The 27462-nt window shown below is 43.2% G+C and overlaps 1 protein-coding gene across 2 annotated transcripts in view; it reads right to left on the reverse strand.

The window, feature by feature from the left end:
• Nucleotides 1-23691: 23691 nt before the first annotated feature.
• Pde7b (phosphodiesterase 7B) overlaps nt 23692-27462 on the reverse strand; it is a 328027-nt gene continuing 324256 nt past the window's right edge. For both annotated transcript variants that reach the window (NM_013875.6, NM_001347366.1), the window contains one exon: nt 23692-27272. In NM_013875.6, the coding sequence (NP_038903.3) occupies nt 27058-27272 (215 nt within the window). In that variant the 3' untranslated portion in view covers nt 23692-27057. The remainder of the gene's footprint in view (nt 27273-27462) is intronic.

The following is a 27462-nucleotide window of genomic DNA, read 5'->3' on the forward strand; positions in this document are numbered from 1 at the left end:
GCCATTCTGGGAGGGAAGCAGTGAGTGATCTTCAAGCCACCTCTCTCCCTCTTCTCCTCCCACCCCAGTCCCCCAGTCTCATACCCAGCTCTGTAGCAACCCCCCTGCTGCACCCCTCCCCCTCCCCTTCCCAGGGGACTATGCAGATCCTTGTGGCACTGTCTGCTCTCCCACCTCCTGTGGATCCCCCTCCCTCCCCCCCTCCCCTGCTTTAGCCCACTTCCATCCTACTACAGAGACACTCACTGAACCATGTTCATTGCTGGTCTATTCATAATAGCCAGAAATTGGAAATAACCTAGAAGTCTATTAAAGAATAATTGAATAAAGAAAATGTGGAACATTTACACAAAGGAGTATTAGCCATTAAAAAAATCATGAAACTCACAGGTAAATGGATGGAACTAGAAAAAAAATAATAATCCTGAGTGAGGGAACCCAGGCCCAGAAAGACAAATATGTTAGGTTACTGATGCGCAAGTTCCAAGCCTTATAACCATAGTTAAATGGCTATAGATAGAGAGTAAGGGACTAGGTAAGATGTCTGGATCTCTCTAGGAAGGGAATGTAGGAAAGAAGGGTGGACTAGCATGGGATGATCAAACAGGGACAGCGAGGGGACAAAGAGAGGGCCAATTAAAACCAGGGCCATTTGATGGGTCATACAGAAACAATGCAGTAGAATCTTTCTGTAACATATACGTACACAAAGGAGAGCTAGTGAGATTGCCAAATAATGGAGGAGACAGAGCCCCAACCTTACATCTCTCATGACTAAATGAAGCATTCAGTACCAGGAATGGGTTACATTTAATGAGTTATTGGCTAAAGTTGTCTATGGGAACCCACAAGTGACTCAGGCAGTTGACTGCTCTCTACAAACTAGTGGTAAGGCCCTGTTGCTGAGAGCCACACTTCCACACCTCACTGAACATGGAGAACTGGAGCAGGTGCCCAGAGCCTTCACCCCGCGTGCTAGTAGTATTCATGTACCAGAAGGAACTGCATGCTACCCAAGGAAAAGAGTGAACACTCTCCAGCTACAAACCCTTTCATCAACAGTAGTAACCTACCTACGAGATACTCCACAATAGTGGCACAAAGCTTGTGGGAGTCACCATCAAGGTCTGATTGGAATTAAGTCCACTCCTTGAGATAGAAAACCTTACCCAAGACTGCTCAGGTGGCCAAGACCCTGAGACTTTGATAGGGCGTGGAGATCCGGGAATACCAAACAATACCGCTCTGTTAAAGCAGTGGTCCTCAGCCTGTGGGTGGTGACCCCTTCAGAGGCCTGTGTTGAATGCTTCTTTCCCAGCGGTTGCCTAAAACCACCAGAAAACATATTTACATTATAATTCATAAGAGCAGCAAAGTTACAGTTATGAAATATCAATGAAAATAAGTTTATGGTTGGGGGTCTTCACAACATGAGGAAGTATTAGAGGGTTACAGCATCAGGAAGGTTGAGAGCCCCTGCACTAAAGGAGCCTAGCAATAAAATGACTTCTAAGCACAGTCTACTGCACTCCTAGATCCACGCCTTGTTCAGCCCTCAGGGAGATTCCCTCCTATAGCAGTGGACGGGAAGAAACCAGACCCACAGTGGGACAATGTCAGAAAGCGAGAGATCTTGGAACTTTCAATCCAAAAAGGGATGTCTTCATCAAACTCCTCCCACCCAGGGAACTCTGCAGAAAAGGAAGTAGAAAGAATATACGAGCCTGAGGGGGTCGAGGAACCAAGTAATCAAGGCCCGGAATATGTTTGAACTCAGACTGTGGCAACATGCATGGGGTCTGTACCAGATGGAGCCTCAGAGCCGAAGGAGAAGCGAACATACACCCCCCACCCCTAACCCAGAAGGTGTCTCTGACAGCTACTCTGAAATGGAATATTATCTCCAGAGGAGTCTTACTAGAGAAACAAACCACATCAAACAGCGGGTATTACATTATTTTTCTATTCTTTCTTTTATTGAAAATAGGTTTCGTTCACTAGGACAAGCTACTATTATGAGTTATAATGTAAATTATCATGTAAATTTTAATGTAAATATCTGTGTTTCCGGAAGTTTCAGATAACCTCTGTGAAAGAGGCATTGGACTTCGACTCCTAAAAGGGTCACAGCCCACAGGTTGAGAACCACTGCTTTAGCAGCCAGTATAATTACATGGCCAGCAGTAGATAGCTTACTCGAACTCAGTGCCATCTTTGGAGGGTTTGTTTGTTTTTTTAAATCTCATAATGTTAAGTTAGTGCATTTCATTTTATCTTGCCTTTACCTTGCAGGTTCTTTGTGTATATATTATGGCTTACAGTTTTGAGTTTTTATGGGATTTCTCTTGTGTGTGAACACGTGTGTCTCTGTCTCTAAGTGTTTCTTGTGCTTATCTTTGCCTCTTTTTTGTTTGGTAATTTTGTCATGTACCCAATTTATTCTTTATTTATCTTTTTAATTTTATTATTATTCCTTAGATGCCTGTTTATTTTCTGATGAGAGACAGAAACAGTGTGGACCCAGATGGAGGAGAGGTAGGGAGAAACTGGGAAGAGCTGGGGAGGGGGAACTAATCAGAATATAGTGCATAAAAGAAAATTTACTTTTCCCCCCTTTGAGACAGAATTTCTCTGTGTAGCTCTGGTACTTCTGGAACTCACTATGTAGACCAGGCTGTCCTTGAACTCAGAGATCTACCTGCCTCTGCCTTTTGATTGCTGGGATTAAAGGTGTGTGCTACCACTGCCTGAAAATCTATTTTCAAAAGAATAGAAAACTATAAACAAATTATTATTGTTGTTGTGTGTCTGCACACACAGATGCTATGTGGAAGAGAAGACACTCTGGAGTATTTTCTTTTCCTCCATCTTTATTGACTGGCATCACACTCAGGTTGCCAGACTTATAGCAAGTACATTCAACTGCTGGGCCATCTCTCTGGACCTACAGGTAAACAACACTAAAATCAAGAAGGGGAAAACACCAACTCATCTACAAAGGCAAACATCAGAACAACATCTTTTGCCAGCAATTCTGAAAGCCAGGAGAGCATGACATGATGTGTTTCCATGCTGAAAGGGAATGAGAGCCACCAAGGGTGATATGCCCTGTCTTAATATTGCTGGAGAAATAAGGATAATAAAAGACAGACACAAACTAAAGGAGTTTATGATCAAGTAGTTATGCATTAAGTAAATGAACACTCTGTGGAGGAGGAAGAAAGACAGTTATGAGGACACGGAAGGGGTAACTATCACAAGAGGAATGACTGAACAAAGGGGAGCTAGGAGGAGTCCATTGCATCCTACACACTGAGCCAGCATCCTTACTACCAAGAGTGGAGAAAGTAAATAGCGAGCCAACTGACTAGTAAAACAAGAAATTTACAGTGATCAGCAAACATCTCTTAACAGCAACCTTAAATGTCAATGGCCTTGTCTTGGCTAGAGTTTCTATTACTATTATTAAACACTAGGATCAAAAGCAATTTGGGAAGGAAAAGGTTTATATCATCTTATACTTCCACATCAAAGTCCCATCATGGAAAAAAGTTAGGGCAGGAACTGAAGGTCTGAACCTGGAGGCAGGAGCTGATGCAGAGACCATGGAGGAACGCTGCTTACTGGCTTTTCCCTCATCGCTTGCTCAGCCTGCTCTCTTCCACACCCCAGGGCCACCTGGCTAGGGCTAGTGCCACCCACAGTGTGCTGGACCTTTGTATACCAGTCATTCATCAAGTAAACGCCCTGAAGACTTATCTGTAGGCAGCTGTTATGGAGGCTTATGTCAAGTGGACAATAAACAAGACAAATGAAAAAAACATAGACAACACAGCTCTTGACACACCAATACAGAGATGGGGGCTAGCTGAATTAAAAAACTAGGTCCATCCAACTATCTCCAAGAGACACAGCTTGTTGGTAGAGACACCCAACTATGAGAGTCAGAGAGTGGAAGGCAATCTATTGAGTGACTGCAAGCAGAACCAGGCTGCATTGCTATAAATCTGATACCTTCTCCAGGCTTTAAACCGAAATGAGTTAGAAGAGATAAAGACGGTCACAGTTAGCTAAAAAAACTTCAAGAAAAAATTTGCCAAGAAGATAAAACACCTATGCAGCAAATATTGCGACTCTCAATTTCATAAAACAAACATTAATCGATGCAAAAGGCCACAAAGATCATGTATGGCACCCTATTTTCGAAAATCAAAGAAACCTCAGAGTTTAGCCACACCCTCAAGTGGATTTGACCGATACCTACAGAGCATCCCACACAACAGAAGTAGGACACACATTCTTCTCAGCACCCTGTGGAACCTTCTTTAAAACAGACTGACTGCAGCCTAGCCTACAAGTCAAACCTTCCAAAATACAGAAGGATTAGAACGGTTGCTCACATCCTATCGATCACTGTGCAGCATGCTGGATTCCTGCACACAAACACAGCAGAGGAACGAACAGTCTTCTCCCACGCCCACCTCTCACCATGTGCTCTTTACTGTGGTTACGAGGGTCCCATGTTTCCTTCCAGAGCTGCTATGCTCTGTGCCATGTGTGTGTACGTCATGTTTTCATTCTCTCTGGTATGCGGGTATTCATCATGAGCGTATTGGTTTGTGCGGTTTGTGCAAGAACACTTCCACAGCTATTTCCCTGCTGTGGGGTGCATCAGCAGGGTGGAGCTCACTTGTTCATGTTCCTGTAGGGTTCTATGGTTCAGTGTAGAACAGGAAAGACAGCATTCTTGTCTCAATCCCTGTGTGGCCACCTGTTGTCTGTTGATGGACAGTTTGGTCATTCCTGTAGAAATTACCACCACATTCCAATAATGGTTTATAGGCAGAGTTGTGTGTTAAATCTCTGGAGATGCAGTTGTGGGTCCAAGGGCATCTGCATCAGGTCCTGTCACGTCCACACTGACAAGTCAGTGGAAGAGCCTGTGGCAACATGAAGAGCTTCATGCTTTGGAATTATTCTAGTAGAGGGGACTGTGCAGGGAGCATTGAAGTTTGACAGTCCAGCCAGGCTCTCCAAGGTGGTCTTCATGTGCCAGAACCCATTGACTCGGACAATGATGTAGCCCTTTAGCGCTCAGAGTTTTTGCTTTTAGTGTTAGACTAGAAACAATGACAGCACTCTCTCCGTGTGATTACCTCATTCCCCTTCATCCTCCTGCAGTGCCTATTCAAGAATAAGGTTTAGGGGAACGCACTGTGATGTCTTTTCCTTATTCTGAGAGTAGCTATGTTTAGTGCAGTGTTTAGGGTGTGCTGTTGCAGAAAGAAGCAGTTCGGGAGCTGGGGTGAACTGTAGTGATGGGGTGCTCTCCCTTCGTGCCTGAGGCCCTCACTTCAATTCCCAGCACTGAAGAACAATCCAAACTAAAAGCAGCAGCAACTCTTCTCATGTCTTCTGAGGAGTTTTCAGATTATCAAATGCTCTTTAAAAATGCCTTGTTGGTGCTTCCTTCTTCTCTCCCTTCTCTCTCCTGCTCCTAGGGTTAGTGAACCTCTGAATAGGCAATAATGGCCTCTATAAGAAACCCATGAGGCTTGTGGAATGTTCCAGGAGTGGGCTATTGGAGATTGGTGGACATTTTTGTGCTGAATTCTTACTCTGCCTTGACATACCACTTTCCATTAACTTGTTGCCAAAATTAGGGATCTCTGTGTTCTTCTCTTTTCCTTTCTCTGGGTGGGAGTTCCTTATTGCCTTGTATAAGGATGCCCATTCTCATGGATAGCTCCAGGTGTGTGCACGTGTGTGTGTATGCATATGCGCACATGTGGTTGCCAGCCACAGCCCAGATCCTGTTACTGAGACCTCACCAGCGCCCTGCCCCTGGCAAACAAGTAGTGGGGAGGGAGGAGCAGGTGGCCAAATCACAGACTAATTGGCTGGCTCAAGACCTGATTTTCCATGTTCTGAGAGTTTTGGCAGTTGCAGCAGCTCCCAACGTTCTCTGAGTGCTGGATGTGTATAAAGCTCTTAGTCCTTTGGCACTTGAAATTTTCTTTTTCTAAAGGCGATGACAATTTTCAATGTTAGAAAGGAAACAAAGGCATTATTTGCAAATTAGCGCACCAATTGTGAGTCTTCTAAATATAATTTAAATAAGCAGAAAGCAGACCATGGCAATCTGGCCAGTTCCCTTGTCCTTGTGGGGACGTGGGTGTGTCAGTAAGCTTTCAGTATGGTGTGGCTGGCCACGTGACATGTTCAGGGCCCCATTCTCTGTATTTTTTGTTGTTTTTGGAAAATGAGCATGGGTTTTTGAAGTTGTTAGATTTTCTAGAAGATGTGTACTTGTCATAGACAGCCTGGGGACAGTCTGTGAAGTCAGGGCAGGTCCAATGCACTGTCTACGCTGCCTTTAGCTAAAGGGGATGGTTTTAAGAGCTCTAGGTGGTTACCATCTAAGATCATTTCTGGTGCAGAAGATGGACTGCATTTTGTCGTAGGGCTTTCTCTCAGCCCTTCCTTTAACCCTTTCAGAGTGGCAGGCTAGGAGTTGGGACTTCTGTGTGTCCACATCTCCATGAAGCAGGTGACTATCACCACTATCATTCTGCTCTTGCCCAGGGAGTCACAGAAAGATTTCTAGGTGACTCAAAGTTACAGTTTACAGCATATCTCTTGACATCACCCCATGTCTGATTTACTAGTCTGTTCCAGTAAGTAACATTAGTTATAATCAAAATAATGACATTTACTGCATATATCCATTTCTATTGGAACAGATTTCTAAAGCTAATTTATAAATGTGCTAGTATGTGTGTGTGTGTTTACATGTGTGTCCACATGTATGGGTATGCATACTCAAGTGCATGGAGACCAAGGGGAGTCATTGAGTGTCTTGCTCCATTATTTTCTACATCTTCCCTTGAGACATAATCTCTCTGAACTTGAAGCTCTCTGATTCAGCTAGCCTGTCTGCTCAGCGAGCTCCTGGGACCTGCCTCTCTGCACGCCAGCTCTGGGGTTATAGTCACACACAGCCATGCTATGCCTTTTACTTTATTTTTTTCTACACTGGCGCAGCATTTGAATTTGGATCCTCACACTTGTATAGCAGGTAGTCTTACTTACTGAGCCATCTCCCCGTCCCAAGGATTATGCTCAATTTTAAGCCAGATGTCAGAAGCTCCAGAATTGTCCATCAGCTGTTGAATTGTTTGGTAGATTTCTGAATGCGCATTAATCTTGAGCAGAATAAAATAATACATGAAGAAGTTAAAATGTGATGGTTTTCCTAGAGGCCTTACAAACATCACAGAACAAGGATTTCTTGCCTAGTGGGGCATCACTCAGCTCCATGACCACGTTGAGATCAACAATGAAGGGTAATTTATAACAATAAAAACAATAGTGATGTGCTAGCTTGGAGTTATGAGCTTTGCACCGTTTTATAAGTCCTGTAGACATCTTCATTTGCTCTCTAATTGCACTGTAAGTCACACTAGTTACAATCATAATAATGGCAGGTGCTATTTTGACACCTCCCTAGACAATTTCATATGGTTCAACTAAATAGGAAAGGTTGGCATTAGCCTACTCCAGTTCTGTACTACAGCTCAGAGATCATGTGATCACAGCCACTTAGAGATCCCAAACATCTTCTGGTGCCACAGCTTCTGTTTCCAAGGGAGAGGGAGCTACCATCTGCCACCACAGTCTGTCTGCAACCGAGGGGGTTCCAGGATACAGGAGTTCCATTTTAAACTGGGAATAGGCCTTGACAAACTAAAGTGAGTTGGTTGTCACTGCAAGGGACGTCTAGTGACAGAGGTTGCCTGTCTCCTTCCAGGGCTCTCGCTGATGTGTCTCTTTCCTGTAACCTATCTCCTGCTTCTTGTTTCTGCCTGTTTTTACATGGTTTCGTTTCACCAACCAGGTGCACACCTGTAGTCCCAGTCCTTGGGTCAGAGGATCTCCCTGGGCTTGCGGCCAGCCTGGTTGACATAGTGAATTCCAGGCTAGCCTGGGTCTGCACAGTGAGACCCTGTCTCAAACAAAACCAAAACTAAACCAAAGCAAATAAAAGCAAAGGAAGAAAAATGCTTTAAAAGTTTAAATCCTCAGGGGTCTTTTGTTCTAGGGGAAAGAGAACTGAACCTGGAAGCAGAACTCTCAACCCTGCTCCATGGTTTACATAGCAGGACCTGAGTAACTTTCTAGTGTCCCAACTTCCTCTTTCCTTGACCATCAGATGGCGTGGTGGTTCCCATCCCATCTCCTTAGATGGTAATGCACTGATGCTTCATTCTTTGGGCATTGCTTGTTCCCCGGTGGCTCACGTGCTGGAAGTTTAGCAGTCTGGACTTTAAGTCTGGCAGTGTTGAGGTGTGGGGACTTTATGGCTGTGTTGTAGAAGTGGTGACTTTAAGAGTGGCCCTAGTCAGGCTGGAAAGATGGCTTAGTGGTTAAGAGCACTGACTGCTCTTCCAGAGGTCCTGAGTTCAATTCCCAGCAACTACAAGGTGGCTTACAACCACAGTTACAGTGAACTTATAAAATAAATAAGTAAATCCTTTTTTTTTTTTTTAAAAGTGGGCCTAGTGAGGAGCTGCCCTTAGAAGGGACTAACTTAGCTCTCATGGGGAGAGCATCTGACCTCTAAGCCATCTTGTCTTCCTGCCTCTTGTGCCAATGTTGTGCTGAACCCAGAATGAGGGCCCTCATCAGAAGCCAGGCAGATGAGCTGCCTGATCCTGAGCTTTCAGACCCACAACTGGGAGCTAAATAAAACCTTTTCCTTTATAAAGAACCTAACTTCTGGTGTTTTGTTATAGCATCAGAAAACAGAGAATACATAAAAGTATAGGGCAAAAATCCTGAAAAACATTGAACAGCCATAAAGAATTCGCAGTTATCAGATACTAGTTTGAAGTGAACCTTCTATATAATTAGACAGTTTTTTATACTTTCTAGTCTCATTTCTGCCTCTGTGGATTTGTCTGTCCACCTTTTAGGCTTGTCATGTTGTCCAGATGTCCCAGTAGCTCATAAGGCCCAGCACCTAGCTGCTTGCTCCTCCCTGGCATGGCAGTGCATAGCTAGTCGCTGCCTATCAGAAGTGCTCTGTTACTGTTACCCGGCAACGTCCCATCATTAACCAGGCCTGCTTTTCTGATTGGATGATAATTTTACTGGGCAGTGAGGTCTTGCTATTTAGCCCTTGGCTCTTCAGCACTTGAGAGAGCAGTCTGAGCTGGAAGGTGCAGTGCCCTTCCTGCCTCTACCTCCCAGGTACTGGGGTTGCAGGTGTGCGTCACGATGAGGCCTTTGTTGTTTTGAGACATGGTCTTACTCTGGAGCTCATGTTGGCCTGAAATTCATGTTGTAGCCATGAATTTAGGATAATCCTCTTGTCTGGGCTTCCCTAATGCTGGGGTGACAGGGGTGAGATGCCACGTCTGGCTTGCATTCTTTCTTTCTTTCCTCCTCACCTTCCTCCTTCACCTTCTCTTTCTTTGCTTGGATATTCTCTCTGTGATATCCTGCCTCTGCAATGCTGGGCTCTGTCCTGGACAGTCAGATCCCATGGCTACCCTACTCCTATTAACTGCTGAGAGTTCCAGCCCAGTCTGGGCTACTGGAGGAAGCAGCATTCATTTTCTCCCTTCAGTACTCATGTTACTATGGCAACAAACATGCTTTACTCATTCAGTGTGTCTGAGAACCAGTTTCCTAGTCAGCACTATTTCCCTCACCCCTCAGCCACTGCAGTGGGTCTTCGATTTTGGCTTTCAAGGTCCTGTACAGTCTCTCTTGCTGGCCCCATAGTTCTGATTATTCTTAGTTTTATTCTCTGGTGGCCAATGGGCTCAGCCCTGGGTGAACATGACACTGTTGGTAAGGCTGCTTCTGACAAGTGGGTGTCTGCTTTTCCTCTCTCATTACCAGTCTAAACTTGTCCAAGGCCTCCATCCTTTCTGACCCCAAGCAAGGAGGGAAGTCTGTTCTGGAACGCCTCGTCAGACGCCATCTTTCATGCTTTGTCTCCCAGCCAGAGGGCGCTTCTAGAAGGCAGAGAGGATGGTGGGATTCTTCGTACCACAAGGAACATTTCTTGGTGGATACTCACCGTTAGCTGACATAGCGTCAAAGACAGCCAAGCAACGATTGCTTTATTTAGCCAACACTTAAACAGGACTTTGAAAAATTCCTTTCATATCAAATATATGAAGCCATTGGCACTCTTTAAATTTTGTTTTCAGTGGTTGTGATTGATCCCATGGCCTTCTGCTTGCTGGGCAAGTGTTCTACTCTTGTGTTACATGATGCTATAGATACTTTTAAATGAAGTTCCTTCACATTACTTTTCTTATAAGTAACACCTGGATTTTATTACTCTCGCAAATGTCCTAGTTTCTAAAATATTTGGAAGATGTGGCCATTTCGGCTTCAAGGAATAAAACTTTTGGGACCAGTCTGACTGTCTGATTAAATTGGTCACGCATTCATTTGTTAAGCAAACTTTTATCAAGTAGTGTCTTTTTGGGTATTGTACTTATAACTTATGGTGATTAACTCATGTGTCATTCTCAAATTGTTCAGTGTTTACTCAGAGACAGTCCCCACCCACACACCACTGGATGCTGGGTACCGAGTGCTAGGCTATGGGAGGGAGTGTTGTGGCTATCATTTCTTGAATTGGACAGGCCAATTGCTGTTTCTAAAAGTCCCTAAACAAGGAAGTTCAATGACTTTTTCTTTAATTTCTTACTTAAGCTTAATATCTTTAAAGTTGCTTCTGCGTTGTCTTCTCCCACAGGTGCCCGTATCCTTAATCATTGACATGAGACAAAGACTTCAGAAGTCACTGATGCAGGCCAGTCTTTGAGGACCATGAGTGTCAACATCTGACATACTTAGGTTAAACACAGTTGGGGCAACAAAGATTCTATTGCACTCAAAACCTGCATTTGAGAGAACCATTAAATAGTTATAAAAATCACCTGGATTAGCCTTTCAGAAGGCTGCTGGCCAGGCAGAATGGGCTGTAACTCCTCAGGTGGCAAAGCCTGAAGCCAAGCTCTAGCGGTAAGGGTTGCTGAGAGAAGTGACTCTCTATGGGGTAGAGTCAATGTGGAGAATGGCATGCAAACTTGGAGGACAAGGAATAGGGGCATTTTGTGATAGAAGTAAGATTACAATGAGGTCAAGATTTCATGAGAAGTGGGGGCACACAGGGTTAGAAAAATATGATTTGTGAAATATGATTGTGGTTATTTTGCAGTCTCAATTAGTCTGTGACTATCTTAACATATATGAAAGAAGAGAACATGGTCGCAGTTTCCTGGGCATAAGAAAGAGTTGTTTTGTTTTGTTTTCCCGTTGTTGCTATGCTTTGTTCAGCTATTATGAACCCCCAGACAAATGCTCTTTAGTTATTTGACATGAAGCTGTAGACTCCTTGGCCCTTTAAGCCACTGAGGCTGGTTTAGAAGTAGCTCCTTATGGAGCCATGCTCATTCGCCTTTTCATAAATCTTGCAACACTCTGGTGGTCCTGTTTCCTGGATGCTGTTTGGATGATTGTGACACGGATAACTGCAGAACTGAGATTTCAGCATTCTTGAGGTTAAAAAAAGGAATTTATAGTAGTTGTCTCAGGGTTTCTATTGCTGCAACAAAACACCATGACCAAAAAGCAAGTTGGGGAGCAAAGGGTTTATTCAGCTTACACGTACGTCCACATTGCTATTCATCACCAAAGGAAGTCAGGACAGGAACTCAACCAAGGCAGGAACCTGGAGGCAGGAGCTGATGCAGAGGCCATGGAGGCGATGCTGCTTACTGGAGTGCTTCCTCTGGCTTGCTCAGCTTGCTTTCTTATAGAACCCAGGACCACCAGCCCAGGGATGACACCACCCACCATGGGCCCTCCCTTATTGATCACCAATTGAGAAAATACCTTATAGCTGGATTTCATGGAGGCGTTTCCTCAACTGAGGCTCTTTCCTCTTTGATGACTCTACCTTGGGTCAGGTTGACACACAAAACCAGCCAGTATACAAAGTTAACCAACGTGAGCATTAGGTGGGACTCAGAGAGAAGATGAAGGGACTGTGGTTAGATATTTTAAGTAAGTGAGTCACTGGAGGCTCAGGTCTTCATCACGATGGAGAGGGCACTGTCTTTCTTTGCATTTGTTGTCTGTATCATTCAAAGTCTTCAAACCTATTGCCTGTCTTCTCGCCCAGGCATCGGGCACTGGCCTTATTTATTCCTGATCTGTGTGGACTTGGTCAAAGGCTGCTCAGTTGTTGAGATGCTATATCATGGTGGATACATTGTGGAGGCACTTGGAATGTTGGCCTACTCTGGTTTGGCATTTGTGACCTTTTTCTACTCTTTGCACTATTTCTTTCTGAAACCTCTCTGTCTCTTTCTCTGTCTCTCTCTGTCTCTCTCTGTATCTGCCTGTCTTTCTCTCTCTCTCTCTCTCTCTCTCTCTCTCTCTCTGTATGTGTCTTTTTCTCTGTGTGTTTCTCTGTCTCTGTCTCTCTTTTAGACAAGGTCTCACATAGACCAAGTTGGCCAAGAACTCAAGAATTCAGCCTGCCATTGCCTCTCAATTGTTGGTATTAAAGACACACCACCATGCCTAGCTACTTTTTGAAATCTTTTACATAAAGATTCTAAGATTATTTTGTCTAAAGTTCAGTTAATCAAACTTAATGACTTTTGTTTTTGGATTTAGGGTGTCTCTTTGTAACTCAGGTTGGCCTGGAGCTCATAGAAATCCCCCTATCTGTTATATGGCAGGCATTGAGGAAATGAATAGGACATAGCCAGAGAAGGCTGATCGTAGAAGTGTTAGCCTCAAAGTTATAAAAGTAATGTTGGTGCTGTGATAGGCAGTGGTGGTGCACACCTTTAATCTCAGCACTCAAGAGATAGAGGCAGAGCTGGTCGTGGTGGCACACGCCTTTAATTCTAGCACTCAGGAGGCAGAGGCAGACAGATTTCTGAGTTCGAGGCCAGCCTGGTCTACAAAGTGAGTTTCAGGAAAGCCAGGGCTATGCAGAGAAACACTGTCTCAGAAACAAAAACAAAAACAAAAAACTAAAAAAAAAGAAAAGAGAGAGAGAGAGAGAGAGAGAGAGAGACAGAGACAGAGACAGAGACAGAGGTAGGAGGATCTCTGAGTTTGAGGCCAGCCTTGAAAAAACTAACCAACCAGCCAACCAAATAAACAAACAAAATGTTAGACTTGGACTATGTGGTTTGAGGATACATAGGGGCACATTTGAAACAGACTGAAGTTGATGCACACAGGGACCTGCTTTCCTCCTGCTTTCTCTGAGAAAGTTCTGAGGTCAGAAGAGAGTTTGTTTTTATGTTTTCTATGCATATATGACGTTTAAAACATCGAAAAACCTAGCATTGTTCTAAGTAATTTGCTCTTCGGACAGCCCTTGGGGGACAGGGATTATCACATTGATACAGCAGAGATAGAAGACATTAAGCAGCCAGTGGAGGGCCAAACAGCTAGTAAGAGCTGATCCAGGGTTCACGGTCAGGTTACCTGGCTGGAACTGTTCGATTCTGATTCTTTACTGGCTCTAGCCAGAAACCAGGCTCAGTCATAATTGTAATCTGTTTTAGAGGTGGGGGAAATGAGCAACACTCAAAATTGTTTAATTCTTTCAGTGAAAAGTCTTTGAGCAGTTTTAGTTTGTCATTAATATGACCACCTACTCTCCTTCTGAACATTCCTTGGATACTCATGGGCATATTTCATACTGATTAATGTTTGTGTTTCAATTTGGAAATTAAACTCTAGATGAACTAAGTGGTGCTGTTGGTGGGAGAATTACCCTGTCCTTTTATTTGGAAGACAAGATCATATCCATTATGATTCTAGGAAGAGAAAGGCTCCTGCTTATAATTTTGGCAGACTTGTGCTTCATGAAAGCTGTCTGGAATTCTAAACAGAGGTTCCAGGAAGGCTCGAAGGTTTCTGGACAGCAAGGTCAGTTTCAGGGGAAAAGAAACATAGGATTTCTAGCAAGTTCTCAAATTCTAAGAATGTTTTCTTTCTTAAATCGAGTGTTAAAATCATGGAGCAGTGGATGTGCTCTCAAAGTGGTCTCTGTTGCTTCTTTGCTGTTTGGAAGCCAGTCCTCTTCTAGCTGAGAGGGCTCAAGTGGGCCTTTTCTAGCAGTTTTCTGGGCCTATCTTAAAAATTCTGTTGGTGGCCTTTTTGTCTTATTGATGGTGTCTTTTGCCTTACAGAAGCTTTGCAATTTTATGAGGTCCCATTTGTCGATTCTTGATCTTACAGCACAAGCCATTGCTGTTCTATTCACGAATTTTTCCCCTGTGCCCATATCTTCGAGGCTTTCCCCCACTTTCTCCTCTATAAGTTTCAGTGTCTCTGGTTTTATGTGGAGTTCCTTAATCCACTTAGACTTGGCCTTAGTACAAGGAGATAGAAATGGATCAATTCGCATTCTTCTACATGATAACTACCAGTTGTGCCAGCACCATTTGTTGAAAATGCTGTCTTTTTTCCACTGGATGGTTTTAGTTCCCTTGTCAAAGATCAAGTGACCATAGGTGGGTTGATTTCTGGGTCTTCAATTCTATTCCATTGGTCTACTTGTCTGTCGCTATACCAGTACCATACAGTTTTTTTTTTTTTTTTTTATCACAATTGCTTTGTAGTACAGCTTTAGGTCAGGCATGGTGATTCTACCAGAGGTTCTTTTATCCTTGAGAAGAGTTTTTGCTATCCTGGGTTTTTTGTTATTCCAAATGAATTTGTAAATTGCCCTTTCTAATTCGTTGAAGAATTGAGTTGGAATTTTGATGGGGATTGCATTGAATCTGTAGATTGCTTTTGGCAAGATAGCCATTTTTACTATATTGATCCTGCCAATCCATGAGCATGGGAGATCTTTCCATCTTCTGAGATCTTCTTTAATTTCTTTCTTCAAAGACTTGAAGTTCTTATCATACAGATCTTTCACTTCCTTAGTTAGAGTCATGCCAAGGTATTTTATAGTATTTGTGACTATTGAGAAGGGTGTTGTTTCCCTAATTTCTTTCTCAGCCTGTGTATCCTTTGTGTAGAGAAAGGCCATTGACTTGTTTGAGTTAATTTTATATCCAGCTACTTCACTGAAGCTGTTTATCAGGTTTAGGAGTTCTCTGGTAGAATTTTTAGGGTCACTTGTATATACTATCATATCATCTGCAAAAAGTGATATTTTGACTTCTTCCTTTCCAATTTGTATCCCCTTGATTTCCTTTTGTTGTTGAATTGCTCTGGCTAGGACTTCAAGTACAATGTTGAATAGGTAGGGAGAAAGTGGGCAGCCTTGTCTAGTCCCAGACAAAAAGGCCACCAACAGATTGGGAAAGGATCTTTACCTATCCTAAATCAGATAGGGGACTAATATCCAATATATATAAAGAACTCAAGAAGGTAGACTCCAGAAAATCAAATAACCCCATTAAAAAATGGGGCTCAGAGCTGAACAAAGAATTCTCACCTGAGGAATATCGAATGGCTGAGAAGCACCTGAAAAAATGTTCAGCATCCTTAATCATCAGGGAAATGCAAATCAAAACAACCCTGACATTCCACCTCACACCAGTCAGAATGGCTAAGATCAAAAACTCAGGTGACAGCAGATGCTGGTGAGGATGTGGAGAAAGAGGAACACTCCTCCATTGTTGGTGGGATTGCAAGCTTGTACAACCACTCTGGAAATCAGTCTGGTGGTTCCTCAGAAAATTGGACATAGTACTACAGGAGGATCCCGCAATACCTCTCCTGGGCATATAACCAGAAGATGTTCCAACTGGTAAGAAGGATACATGCTCCACTATGTTCATAGCAGCCTTATTTATAATAGCCAGAAGCTGGAAAGAACCCAGATGCCCCTCAACAGAGGAATGGATACAGAAAATGTGATACATTTACACAATGGAGTACTACTCAGCGACTAAAAAGAATGAATTTATGAAATTCCTAGGCAAATGGATGGACCTGGAGGGCATCATCCTGAGTGAGGTAACCCAATTACAAAAGAACTCACATGATATGTACTCACTGATAAGTGGATATTAGCCCAGAAACTTAGAATACCCAAGATATAAGATACAATTTGTGAAACACATGAAACTCAAGAAGAACGAAGACCAAAGTGTGGATACTTTGCCCCTTCTTAGAATTTAGAACAAAACACCCATGGAAGGAGTTACAGAGACAAAGTTTGGAAGTGAGACAAAAGGATGGACCATCTAGAAACTGCCATACCCGGGGATCTATGCCATAACCAGTCTCCAAACGCTGACACCATTGCATACACTAGCAAGATTTTGCTTAAAGGACCCTGATATAGCTATCTCTTGTGAGACTATGTCTCTTATGATATAGCTGTCTCTTGTGGCCTAGCAAACACAGAAGTGGATGCTCACAGTCAGCTATTGGATGGATCACAGGGCCCCCAATGGAGGAGCTAGAGAAAATACCCAAGGAGCTGGGGGGGTGGGTCTGCAATCCTATAAGTGGAACAACAATATGAACTAACCAGTACTCCCCGGAGCTCGTGTCTCTAGCTGCATATGTATCAGAAGATGGCGTAGTCGGCCATCAGTGGAAAGAGAGGCCCATTGGTCATGCAAACTTTATATGCCTCAGTACAGGGAAATGCCCGGGCCAAGAAGTGGGAGTGGGTGGGTGGGGGAGGGTGTGGGGGACTTTTGGGATAGCATTGGAAATGTAAATGAAATAAATACCAAAAAAGTAGGGTTTGAGAAAAATTAAAGCCTACATAACTGTATATTGACCATATGTAGAAATATTATTTTAAATTAATTGCATTAAACAAAACACATTCTTGGGAAAAAAATTCTGAACAGGTCTCTGCTGGGAAGTGGACATAGGGCCCTATGCTTAGATAAAAGTCTTGGTATTGTTTGATTTGTCCCCTATATGAGGGTCTTTTGTATTTCCAGCACATATCAGGAAGTATTTACAAAAAATCAATAATAACTTATTACCTTCCTGCATGATGGTTTGTTCTCTGTTAGTTTTTTATTTTTATGGATGTGTGACAGCATGTATATATGTGCACTGTGTGCATGCTTAATGACTACAGCAGCCAGAAGGGGTCAGATCCCTGGAACCAGTGTTACTGAGGGTTGTGAACTGCCCTGTGAGTGCTGGGAATCAAAGCCGGTTCTGCTGACAGAGCAGTGGCTGCTCTTAATCTTTGACAGATATCTCCTCCCAATGTTCTTTATCAATAAAGAGTGGCCCAGGTGGATGGCCAGAGGTAGACTTCTTTCCATTAAAAAAATTATCAAACCTCTCCATGTCATTTGCAGAAGTGACAGGGCTGTTCCTTGTAACAACATCCTGCCTGGGTTCTGATCCTCTGGGGATATAAGAGGAAGAAGAATTGAAAGTGTTCCTCAGAGATCCTTAGGACTGTTTCTAGACGACACACCAGCTCCCTAACAGTGCCCCTGTTAAGCCTGAAGTGGGTTAATGTGGAAAGAGCAGAGTGAGTTATCTGCCACGCCAGATCATCAAAGGGCCTCCACTCAGTGAGGAAGATGAAGACGGAGCCAGGGATTTCTCATCAACACAGCACTCTCACCTGTGGCCTGAAGGGTTTTCATTCTCTCTCTCTCTCTCTCTCTCTCTCTCTCTCTCTCTCTCTCTTATGTCTCTCTCTTCCTTTCTCTGTCTCTGTCTGTCTCTCTGTCTCTCTCTGCCTTTCTCTGTCTCTGTCTGTCTCTCTGTCTGTCTCTCTGTCTCTGTCTCTCTCTCAGACTTGAACTCAGAGATCTAACTGTGTTTGCTTCCCAACTGCTGGGATTAAAGGCATGTGCCACCACTGCCCAGCTTGTATTTATTTCTTAAAACTGTAGGTAAGTGTACAACTACATCCAAATAGAAAGTTAAAAAAAAAAAAAAAGACCAATGAGGAGATTGTGTGTGTGTGACAGATGTGAGGTAAAACCTGTGGCAACTGGGTGAGATTATCAAGGTATATTCTGCTGAATGGTCTTCCTAAGATTAACGTCCACTCAGAACCTTAGACTAAAACCTTATCTGGATATAGAGTTTACAGATATAAATGTTTAATTCTGGTCACACAGGATTAGGGTGCCACCTGATTACACGTTGTCCTTGGAAGAAGAGAGTCCTAGATAAGCAGAGATTGAATATATATATATATATATATGTTATATTTCCATTACCTCTGGGTCACCAAGTGATGCTCTAGTGACTCCTGAAGTCAGCAGGCAAGGAGGAGCCATCTCCGGTGCCTCTCAAGGGAGAAGGACCTGCCAGTATACTGACTTCAGACTTTTACCCTCCAGAACTAAGATTTGTTTTGTTAGTTAAGTAATTTCATAGCAATTTGTCCTAACACCATGTTATGCTACTTTCTTGAGAAATGTAAACAAACACCAATTTATTCTTCATAGGGCACTGGTGACAGACCAAAGAAACAACTCCACTAAAGGCTAATGAACTGGTGACTTCATTGGAATTCTGTAAGAAGCACGAATGAGGGGCTGCTTATGGGATCACGAGTGACTCAGTTACATCCCCAAAATCTAACACGTGCACACACACACACACACACACACACACACAGAGAGAGAGAGAGAGAGAGAGAGAGCTGATGGTAACTTTTTGACATGTCTTTCCTGTTTTGCTGGATGTGGTTAGAAAATTAGGGCTCAACTGGTCCTCAATAAATTTGACCAACTGGACCTGGGAATATGCATGGGCACTAGTGTCAAGAAACTCATTGTAGCAGAAAGACAGAACGACATCAGAGCCAGGCTCTCCACCCAGTTCCTGCTGCCAAGACTCATCTAGAAGCAGAGGTGGACTTGCTGATCCCCAGGCCTGAGAGCTCTGCTGCCATCTGTAGCTCACTTGATCCAGCCTCTAGGACTCAACAGCTGCTGCAGGCAGAAGGGTTCATTCCTGCCTCAGTCTCCAAGACTCTGCACTGTGCAGAGGGAATTTACCCCTGCAGTACTTCCAGCCTCCAAGACCTGTCTTTGAGACCTTTTATTTCTGATCTACAGATGTACTGTGCGGGAGACTGTCCTCTGTTGGCACCCCAAAGTCCCCGAGAGCTTTGATCTATAACACTTTTCAGATCTCTAATGGCTCTCAGAGCTAGCATGCCACCACTACCAAGTATTCCGGTTTACACATTTAAAAGAAGTTAATTCCGAATCGTCAAAAAGCAACTCCCATTCGTGCTCTTTGCTGCCTGCCCTCTGTTCTAGGCAGGGCAGACAAGAACTTGGTAGCAGATAGATAGATAATCTCCACCTAGAGAAAACCATGAGTGATGAAAACTAGCCTGGTGACAATTCATGAGAGCTGTGTCCTTGGTGCTCCCTGCCCAACTTGAGTCAAAGTCACAGGGCAGTCTACCTTCTCCAGAAGTTGTTTTCTATTTCTGTAGCCTCAGGGAGGGGCCTTGTAAACCCTCTAAGTTTCAGGAGCTTCCTGGGCCTCTATGTTTGATTTTCCTTCCTGCATTTTATGAGCCTCTCTCTTCCCTCCAAGAAAGAATGTTTGTGTTCAGAGGAAAAAGCTACACAATGCTCTGCCTCTCTATACCACACTTTCCAACGCCTTTCTACAATGGTCTCGTAGTCTTTGAAGGGGTAATTATAAATGTTTGATTGCTTTCTACCAGTTATGGAGCATTGATCCACTGTGTTACAGTAATATTTATTGTCAGGCCTAGACCAGTTATAAATCTTTTCAGGAACTGCTGCTCACTGCAGAAATAGATGAGTTGCCTAGACAAAGTAAGAACAAAACAAGAAAAACAATTACAAAAAAAATTGCACCACAAACAACACATATACACACAAAACAACAACAAGAAACCCAAAGCATAAACCCAAACAAAATAAAAAATGCCAGCAAAGAAACTTCAGGATCAAGTTATATCAAAAAGGAAATAGACTGCACAGACTACAGGATATTCCATCCAGTGTTCCAGGATTATATACCATTCTCAGAAGCTTTTTGAATTTTTAAAAACTAGATACATTTCAAGTCATAAATACAGGCTTAAAATACAAAAGAAATAAAAAGACTTTTTGTATCCTGTCAAATCATAATGAAATAAAAATCAGCAGTAAGTAGTAATCTATCATCTATCTGTCTGTCTGTCAGTCCGTCTATCTATCTACCTACCTACCTATCTATAGATATAAATAAAAATCAGCAGTAAGTAGGAATCTATCTATCTATCTATCTATCTATCTATCTATCTATCTATCTATCACCTATCTATCTATCTATCCATATAGATATAGATATAGATATAGATATAGATATAGATATAGATATAGATATAGATATAGATATAGATATAGATATGGAAACTTAACACTCTTATTGATCAGTGGGCCATTGAGGAAATTCAGGAAAGGAGAAGACTTGTAGATGCAAAAGGAAGTAAAGACAACTGACCAGCTCTGGGGCCCAACAACCACAGCTTTTTTTTTTTTTTTAAATTTACATTTCAAATGTTATCCCCTTTCCCTGTTTCTCCCTCCCCCTGCTTCTATGAGGGTGTTCCCTCACCTAACCACCCTCCCTGCCCTCACATTCTCCTACACTGAGGCATTGAGCTTTCACAGGACCAAGGACCTCTCCTCCCATTGATGTGGACAAGGCCATCCTCTGCTACATATTCAGCTGGAGCCATGGATCCCTCCATGTGTACTCCTTGGTTGTTAGTTTAGTCCCTGGGAGCTCTTGGAGTTCTGGTTGGTTGATATTGCTGTTCTTCTTATGGGGTTGCAAACCCCTTCAGCTCCTTCAGTCCTTTCTCTACCTCCTTCATTGGAGACCCAGTGCTTAGTCCAATGGTTGGTTGTGATGAGAAAGCTTGCCAAGTGTAGGTCTGTGAGTGAGTGATCCAGCAATAGGATTCTTCTGAGGTTTCTGCTCCAACCTCCTGTTTGGGTTTCTGTCTTGACTTCTCTTAATGATGGGGACCATGTATACCTGGAATTCGAAGCCAAATAAACCCTTTCATTCCAGAGTTGCTGTTGATCAGGGTGTTTTTATCACACAACAGGAAGCAAAACAGAACACCATTAATAACAATGGAACACATGCATAGACACATACACAAAACATATAGACCAGCCAGTAAGCTGACCAAGCACTTCGAGGTTGAGGCTGAAAGATCACAAATTTAGGCTGTATAGTGAATTCCTTGCTCAAGAGAAAGTAAGAGGCCAAACGGAGTGATTGTGGTGGTGGTGGTGGGGGGGGCAGGTGAGAGAAGCATCCCGATTTCAGTACCCACTGGAGCCACAGGAGCGATCTCACTAGTCCTATCTTGGTGAGGTCTATAGCTTGGGTGAGTTCTGAAAAGCAGCAGAAGAGAAACCCTGAAGCATTCTTTTTGCCAGCTTCCTTGACAGGGAAGCCATTCTTTTTCTGGGAGAACACTATCACAAATCCTTTAGCACACACATTGCGGTGTGATTAGGGCAACGTTAGATTAGCAACACAATCTGTTTTCCATCTCGCTTTTGGTTCCTCTGGAGCCCTTGGTTGCTTTAATAGCCACAGAGGATCTGATGAAGTTACAAAAGGCAGGGCCATTGGAAACTGCCGTGGATAGTATTTACGAGGTTTGTAGGATTCCAGTGGAATCCCTGAACACTTGGCAGGCTATCAAATTTTGCTTATTTAACTAAACTTTCTTTGTAGCCAGAGTTGAATTCTTGTCAACTCTAGAAAAGTATTAGACTAGCCAGACTGGTTATCTGTGGCTGGTCAAGGAATATTTACACTAAAACCAGAAGAGAAAATATTCTTTTTTCCCTGGTCTTATTGGTGTACTCTTGGTACTCAAAGAACATGGTCTTCCCTTAATTATTTTATAGTGTTTTGTACTTAATATAAAGATTATTTTTACAACCAGCCTGGCTACTTGTGGATATAATCATGATCAGTGCCTATTAATGGGATCTGTGCTTTGAGCTGCACACAGATTGATGTGACATACGGAAAGGTGCACCTCAGGGTTTACTTCATAGCTTCTCCCTTGAATAATAGACGAGTTTGCATTTGTTAAACATCCCTACATTTTTCACCTTTCTGTCATTATGACAAAAGTATCAGAAAATCAAATTATGGAGACAAAACACACTGCTGATGGTTCTAGAGACTTCAGTTAGATTTGCCTGATATTTTGGAGTCATGGCAAAGCAGTGAGTGTGTCTTGGTGGAAGGACATGACAGAGGAAGCTGATAATTTCATGGCATCCATGAAGCAAAGGAGAACATATAGGCTGGGACCCATTGCATCCTTCAATAGTATATCTCCAGTCATCCAGCATCCTACCTTCTAAAGATTCCACTGTGTCCAATATTTCCATCCTGAGGACTGAGCCTTTAGGGCCATTCCAGACCCAAACGATATCGAGCCCCTTTCTGTTGGAAGCCATGTTCTATCTCTTGTGGATGGTATTTAGTTTTGATCTTACAACCAACTCAGAATGTAGGTGTTATTATCATATTATGCATGAGGAGACAGAGGCTTAGAGAAGTGAAACCTGAAAGTGATGATGAAGCACTTGAATTCTAGTGTCTGGTTTTAAGAGCCACACCTTTAATGCTTTATCACGTCACTTCCCTAGATGGGAGAAATACTGAAGATTAAACCAGCACCCACAAAATTAGAATTTGAAGCACTTTAGTTAATTGAATCAATGACATGTTGTTTGCTTTGATAATGAAGACAGGATAACTTTCAATCCATGTGAGTTTAAGCTTATTCCTCCCCCCAACTATTTCTCTTGTTTAATCAAGAACCAAAAGCTCCATTATGGACTGTTTGTGGCTAAGGAGCTTCTTATTCAGTCATTACTTAAGTATTTAACTGTCTATAGCATTCCCCTGGAAGCAAGAATCTTCCCTCTTTTGAGATGTTAAGAGGAGAACAGGTGGCTTTCTATGAGTTTGAGGCAAGACTGGTCTCCATAGTGAGGCCCTGTTTCAAAAGAAAGAGAAGCACTCCCTGGAAACACCACCCTTCGACATGAGGCAGATTCTACTGGAAGGACCCAGTCCTTTGGGTCCTGATATGCAGCACATCCGGTGTGTGGCCACTACTCCATCAATATTGATTGTGCTTTCGTTGGTCACATAATTTCCTACTTGTCAGCTTCAGTGAGATCTCCATACTTGCCTGGATTGTGTCTGATCTTCATTGTTCTCTCTCTTTGACTTGACCTTGGCTTTATGCTGTAGAACATTCACAACTGAAAAGGAGCTCTGCTTCCACATGGGAAGCATTCAGGAGTCAGTGAGATGGTGAACACCAGTCTTAATAACACGGGGATGGAGAATACAGAATGATAATCTTTACCTTATCCTCATTCGTACGTGTGCCTGAGAAGTCATAAAAAATAGAGGATTCTGGCCAAATGCAGAAGGGGATGGTAGCCTGTTTCTCTCACTTGGTTTGTAGATCAAGACAAATGAAGTCTTTATTCAGAGGGACATTTCTGCAGCCCTGGGAGAAGGAGTCACCCAGACCATGTTTACAACTCTGCTTTTTGAATATTTCCTATTGGGAACATTCCCATTTGGTAGGCTGGTGATGTGTTATATGGGGAAAGTCAGGATATTTTTATACTGTGATATTTTAAAGAAATTATCTTTATTTTTAAATGTTCATCTGGATAGACATGCCAATGAATATTTAGGCCACATTTTTGAGCAAAACTCACAAGGTTTGTTCCCCCCCCCCCCAAACTTACATGTGTACACAAGATGACACAATTTTACAGTCTTAAAAGAAGAAAGCATGAGGAATACAAGCTCATAACCAAGTCAACGCCACTGAGCAGATGTGATTCGACACAAAAGGCCACACATCTCCATGTTTTACAGGAAGGGCTATTTGAAGGCAGGGTTGCAGATGCCCTCCAAGGCCCTTTGTGGGAAGCTGAAAGCAGGAAGAGGAGAAACAACTAGTTTTTACTTAACCTAACCCGGAAGTATGGGTTGTCAGGGTTTCAGGTATCAGGTCTGACTGCGGATTGGATGGCAGCAAAGAAAAGTAGGCTTTGATCATCAGACCTGATAGTGATGTATTCATGTTCACCTCTCTCTCTCTCTCTCTCTCTCTCTCTCTCTCTCTCTCTCTCTGTCTCTCTCTCTCTCTCCCTCTCCCTCTCTCGCTCTCTCTCGCTCTCTCTCTCTCTCTCTCCCTCTCCCCCTCCCCCTCTCTCTCCCTCCCTCCCTCCCTTTCTTCCTCTCTCTCTCTCTTTGTCTCTGAGATCTTTATGTATTATTAAGAAAGTAGCTCTCTGAATTCTTCCTTTCTAAAGTCATCAATTGATGATCCACGACCTAGGTGGGCTAGCAGACTAAGACTAAAAGCGTTAAAACGATATTGACACATGGACCGTGTCTCCAAGACTTATTGGACAACTTGTATTAAATTATTCCAAGAGAGCCATTAGCAGGCAGAAAAGAGTTTTCACAGTTAATTTTTTCTCAACACATGAGGATCTCACAAAATTTCCAGACAGTAGAAGCATGCAGGCACGTCTACCTCCATTCTATTTCTGATTTTTATTATTCTTGTGTTTTAACTATTAGATGTTTGGTAGATGAAAATCTTTCCCTATAAACCTGGAACTACCAAGAATGCCCTATCCTAATTCAATTATAATATAATTGTAGCTTAAGCAAATCTATTTCCTAAACTCCACTGGCTAAAGACAATGTTTTCTTTACTGTTTCTATTTTGTCATCCTGAACAATTGATCTCCTTGTTTTGATCTCATATGCATAAAAACAGATGGCTACAATCCAAAATAAGAGGTTTTGAAGCAGGAATCTTTCTGCTGTATTCTCATGTGAGGCCTTGCTTAAGTTCAGAGCTTCAGAATACCATAGCAATGAAGATGTATGTCAGTCCGTAGCTGCTTCAGAAAACAGAAGTTAGTGCTGTGTTCACAACTTCCCTTCTCACCCATATCAGTGACGTCAGCGCCATCCACCCACTTCGCAAATTCTTCAGACTTTCTTTAGTCCCATCTGACAATCTTGCTTATACTAGTGAAAATATAATCAACTTTCCAATTCCTTCCACAACCTTAACTCTGTAAGCCCCAATCTCTCTGTAGGAACGTGTTCCAAGCCAAGCAAGTTTTTAATGTTTCACTTGCGTTATTAGGAGAAACAGAGAGCCCCACATTAGTTGCACTTAGGAAGTAAGAGCTAGCTGTTGCTGTCAGTTTGAGAAGTGGCTTGATCATGGCAGAAATGCCCCCTCTCCCACTACTTAAGATAAAGAGAAAGAAGCATTGGCAGTTTCCATATAACATTAATTATGCTAGAGCTCACGAAGAAAAGGCTCAATGCATAGTTCAGCTGGGTAAGAATGCGTACACACTGGATTTTACAGCCAAGCATCTGCAGACAGATGACAACAATTCCAAGCTGCGTCTGCTGGCTGCAGCTGTGATGAACCACATTAATCTGCTAGAAAGCTAAAGTCTCTGATAAAACTGAAATAGCTTCTTTACTTAAATAAGATTAAATTCAGCCAAACAGCTGGGCAGTTGTTCACATGAAACTATAGAAAAAAGTAAATAATTCAGTTACTGTCAACGCCAAAGAAACGCACACCAACCGTCCACGGACCAAAGGGACTTTGGTATTGTAGCCATATCAGACAAATGTGTGGCATGGGGGCAGGGAGTTCCCTGATGGTTAGGTGACAGGAAACCTGCTGTGTCTTCCGTGAGGTGGATGTACCCCGTGTTCCACAACAGGAGTCACAAAAACACGAGCTTCTCAGCCAGCTTGTTAAAACTGTGTGCAGCATTGCTGTGCTGGAAAGTGATTTACATCTTGCTCATTAATCTGAGGAAACCAAACTTAGTGCCATAGATTAAAAACTACGTTCCCAATGCATGAGAGGTTTTCGAAAAAAGTTTCCTTCAAGATGGTACTCAGTTTTGGCTTGTGACCTTAGCAGGGAAGCAGAGATGGTCACTAGGGGCAGGCAGTTCAGAAAGACATCTGTCAGGATTTAGGTTGGGCAGTTTTGGAAAGAGGAAAAATGTTTAAAGTTAAGGCCTTTATCTGCGAACAACAGTATATTAATAAACTCTATACCATATTTACAAATGCATTCTCTTGTATTAAAACTAACAGTATTCTGTTCACAGTGCCATTGTTTATACAGGTAGCAATCCCATAATACTCGTGTATTTTGGCATGGGAATCAGTAGCGTTTGGTATTTACAGAAAATGTACACTTGTGAATATAAACAGGTCACTGAATCCGTAAAAGACGGATTGGCTAACGGTGCAAAGGGACGGGCTGTACAGCACCTTCCACCAGATGGGAGGGGACGCGTGGTTTCAGAAATCGCAATGGTGCCACATCTCGGACCCAATGTGGCATAGAGTCAATAGCAAAATAATGAACCCCCTCTTAGGTTTGGGTACGCAGAGTATTACTTGTCCAAAGTTTTAGACCCATTGTCTGGTGCATGAAATATAAAAGTTAAAAAGATTTATTATTTTATAATAATAATTATTATTAAAATAGAAGGTACTTTCTCTCACACTCTCGTTTGTGCTCTGGCACGCAAGACCAGTTTTGCAGTTCCAAGTATGCTGGTGTCATGCAGGTCAGCTGTCCGATGGCAAACGTTAAAATGCTCTGGACTTAGGAGCTACTGCCAGTCAGCGTGACCAAGGGCCAGAGGCGAACACGGCAGAAGCACCCCTTTCTTACTTCCAGGCGTTTCGGTTGGGGCAGCCGCCCCAGAATCAGCTCCAATGACGGGATAGAGCCGCCCATTTCGGCAGCTAATGCTGAGGTGACAATGGCTTTTGTACACTTGGATCAACGAAGGGAGGCGGTAAGTGGCAGGCGGATGGCATCGAAACCCAGCGTGATGGGCTTGTTGCGAGGGCAGTCGGACGGATGGCCGTGCTCCTGTGGACGGACAGATGGCCGTGCATCAGCAGACAGCTACCTTAGGGCGTGGCACCTTCTGTCTGCTCCAGGGTCTCAGGTGCGGGGCCCGCCAGGTCCTGGCCGCTGCCCCTGCGTCTGTGCTGATTGGACAGCAGGCTCTTCCACTGGGCTTTGTTGTGCGCGAGATGGCTTAGCATGTTCTCCGACAGGGTGCTGTTCCCAGTAAACCGGGCCCACTCCCGGAACAGCGGCTCCACGATGTAAGTCATGAAACCTGCAACAGTCAAGGTCACAGGCCAGGTCACCACAAGGGGTCAGAGCCACCTCCTTCACAAGCACTGCTGAGACCCACAGTGCACCCGGCCAGGCATGGGTGGACAAACATGATATGCTCACTACCCTTAGTTTCATGGTTCCTGCTTAAAATCCTTGTACTTCCGCTCCGCTTTTGGGAAAAGGAGCTG

The sequence above is a fragment of the Mus musculus genome, chromosome 10, assembly GCF_000001635.26.
Source record: "Mus musculus strain C57BL/6J chromosome 10, GRCm38.p6 C57BL/6J".
Taxonomy (NCBI): domain Eukaryota; kingdom Metazoa; phylum Chordata; class Mammalia; order Rodentia; family Muridae; genus Mus; species Mus musculus.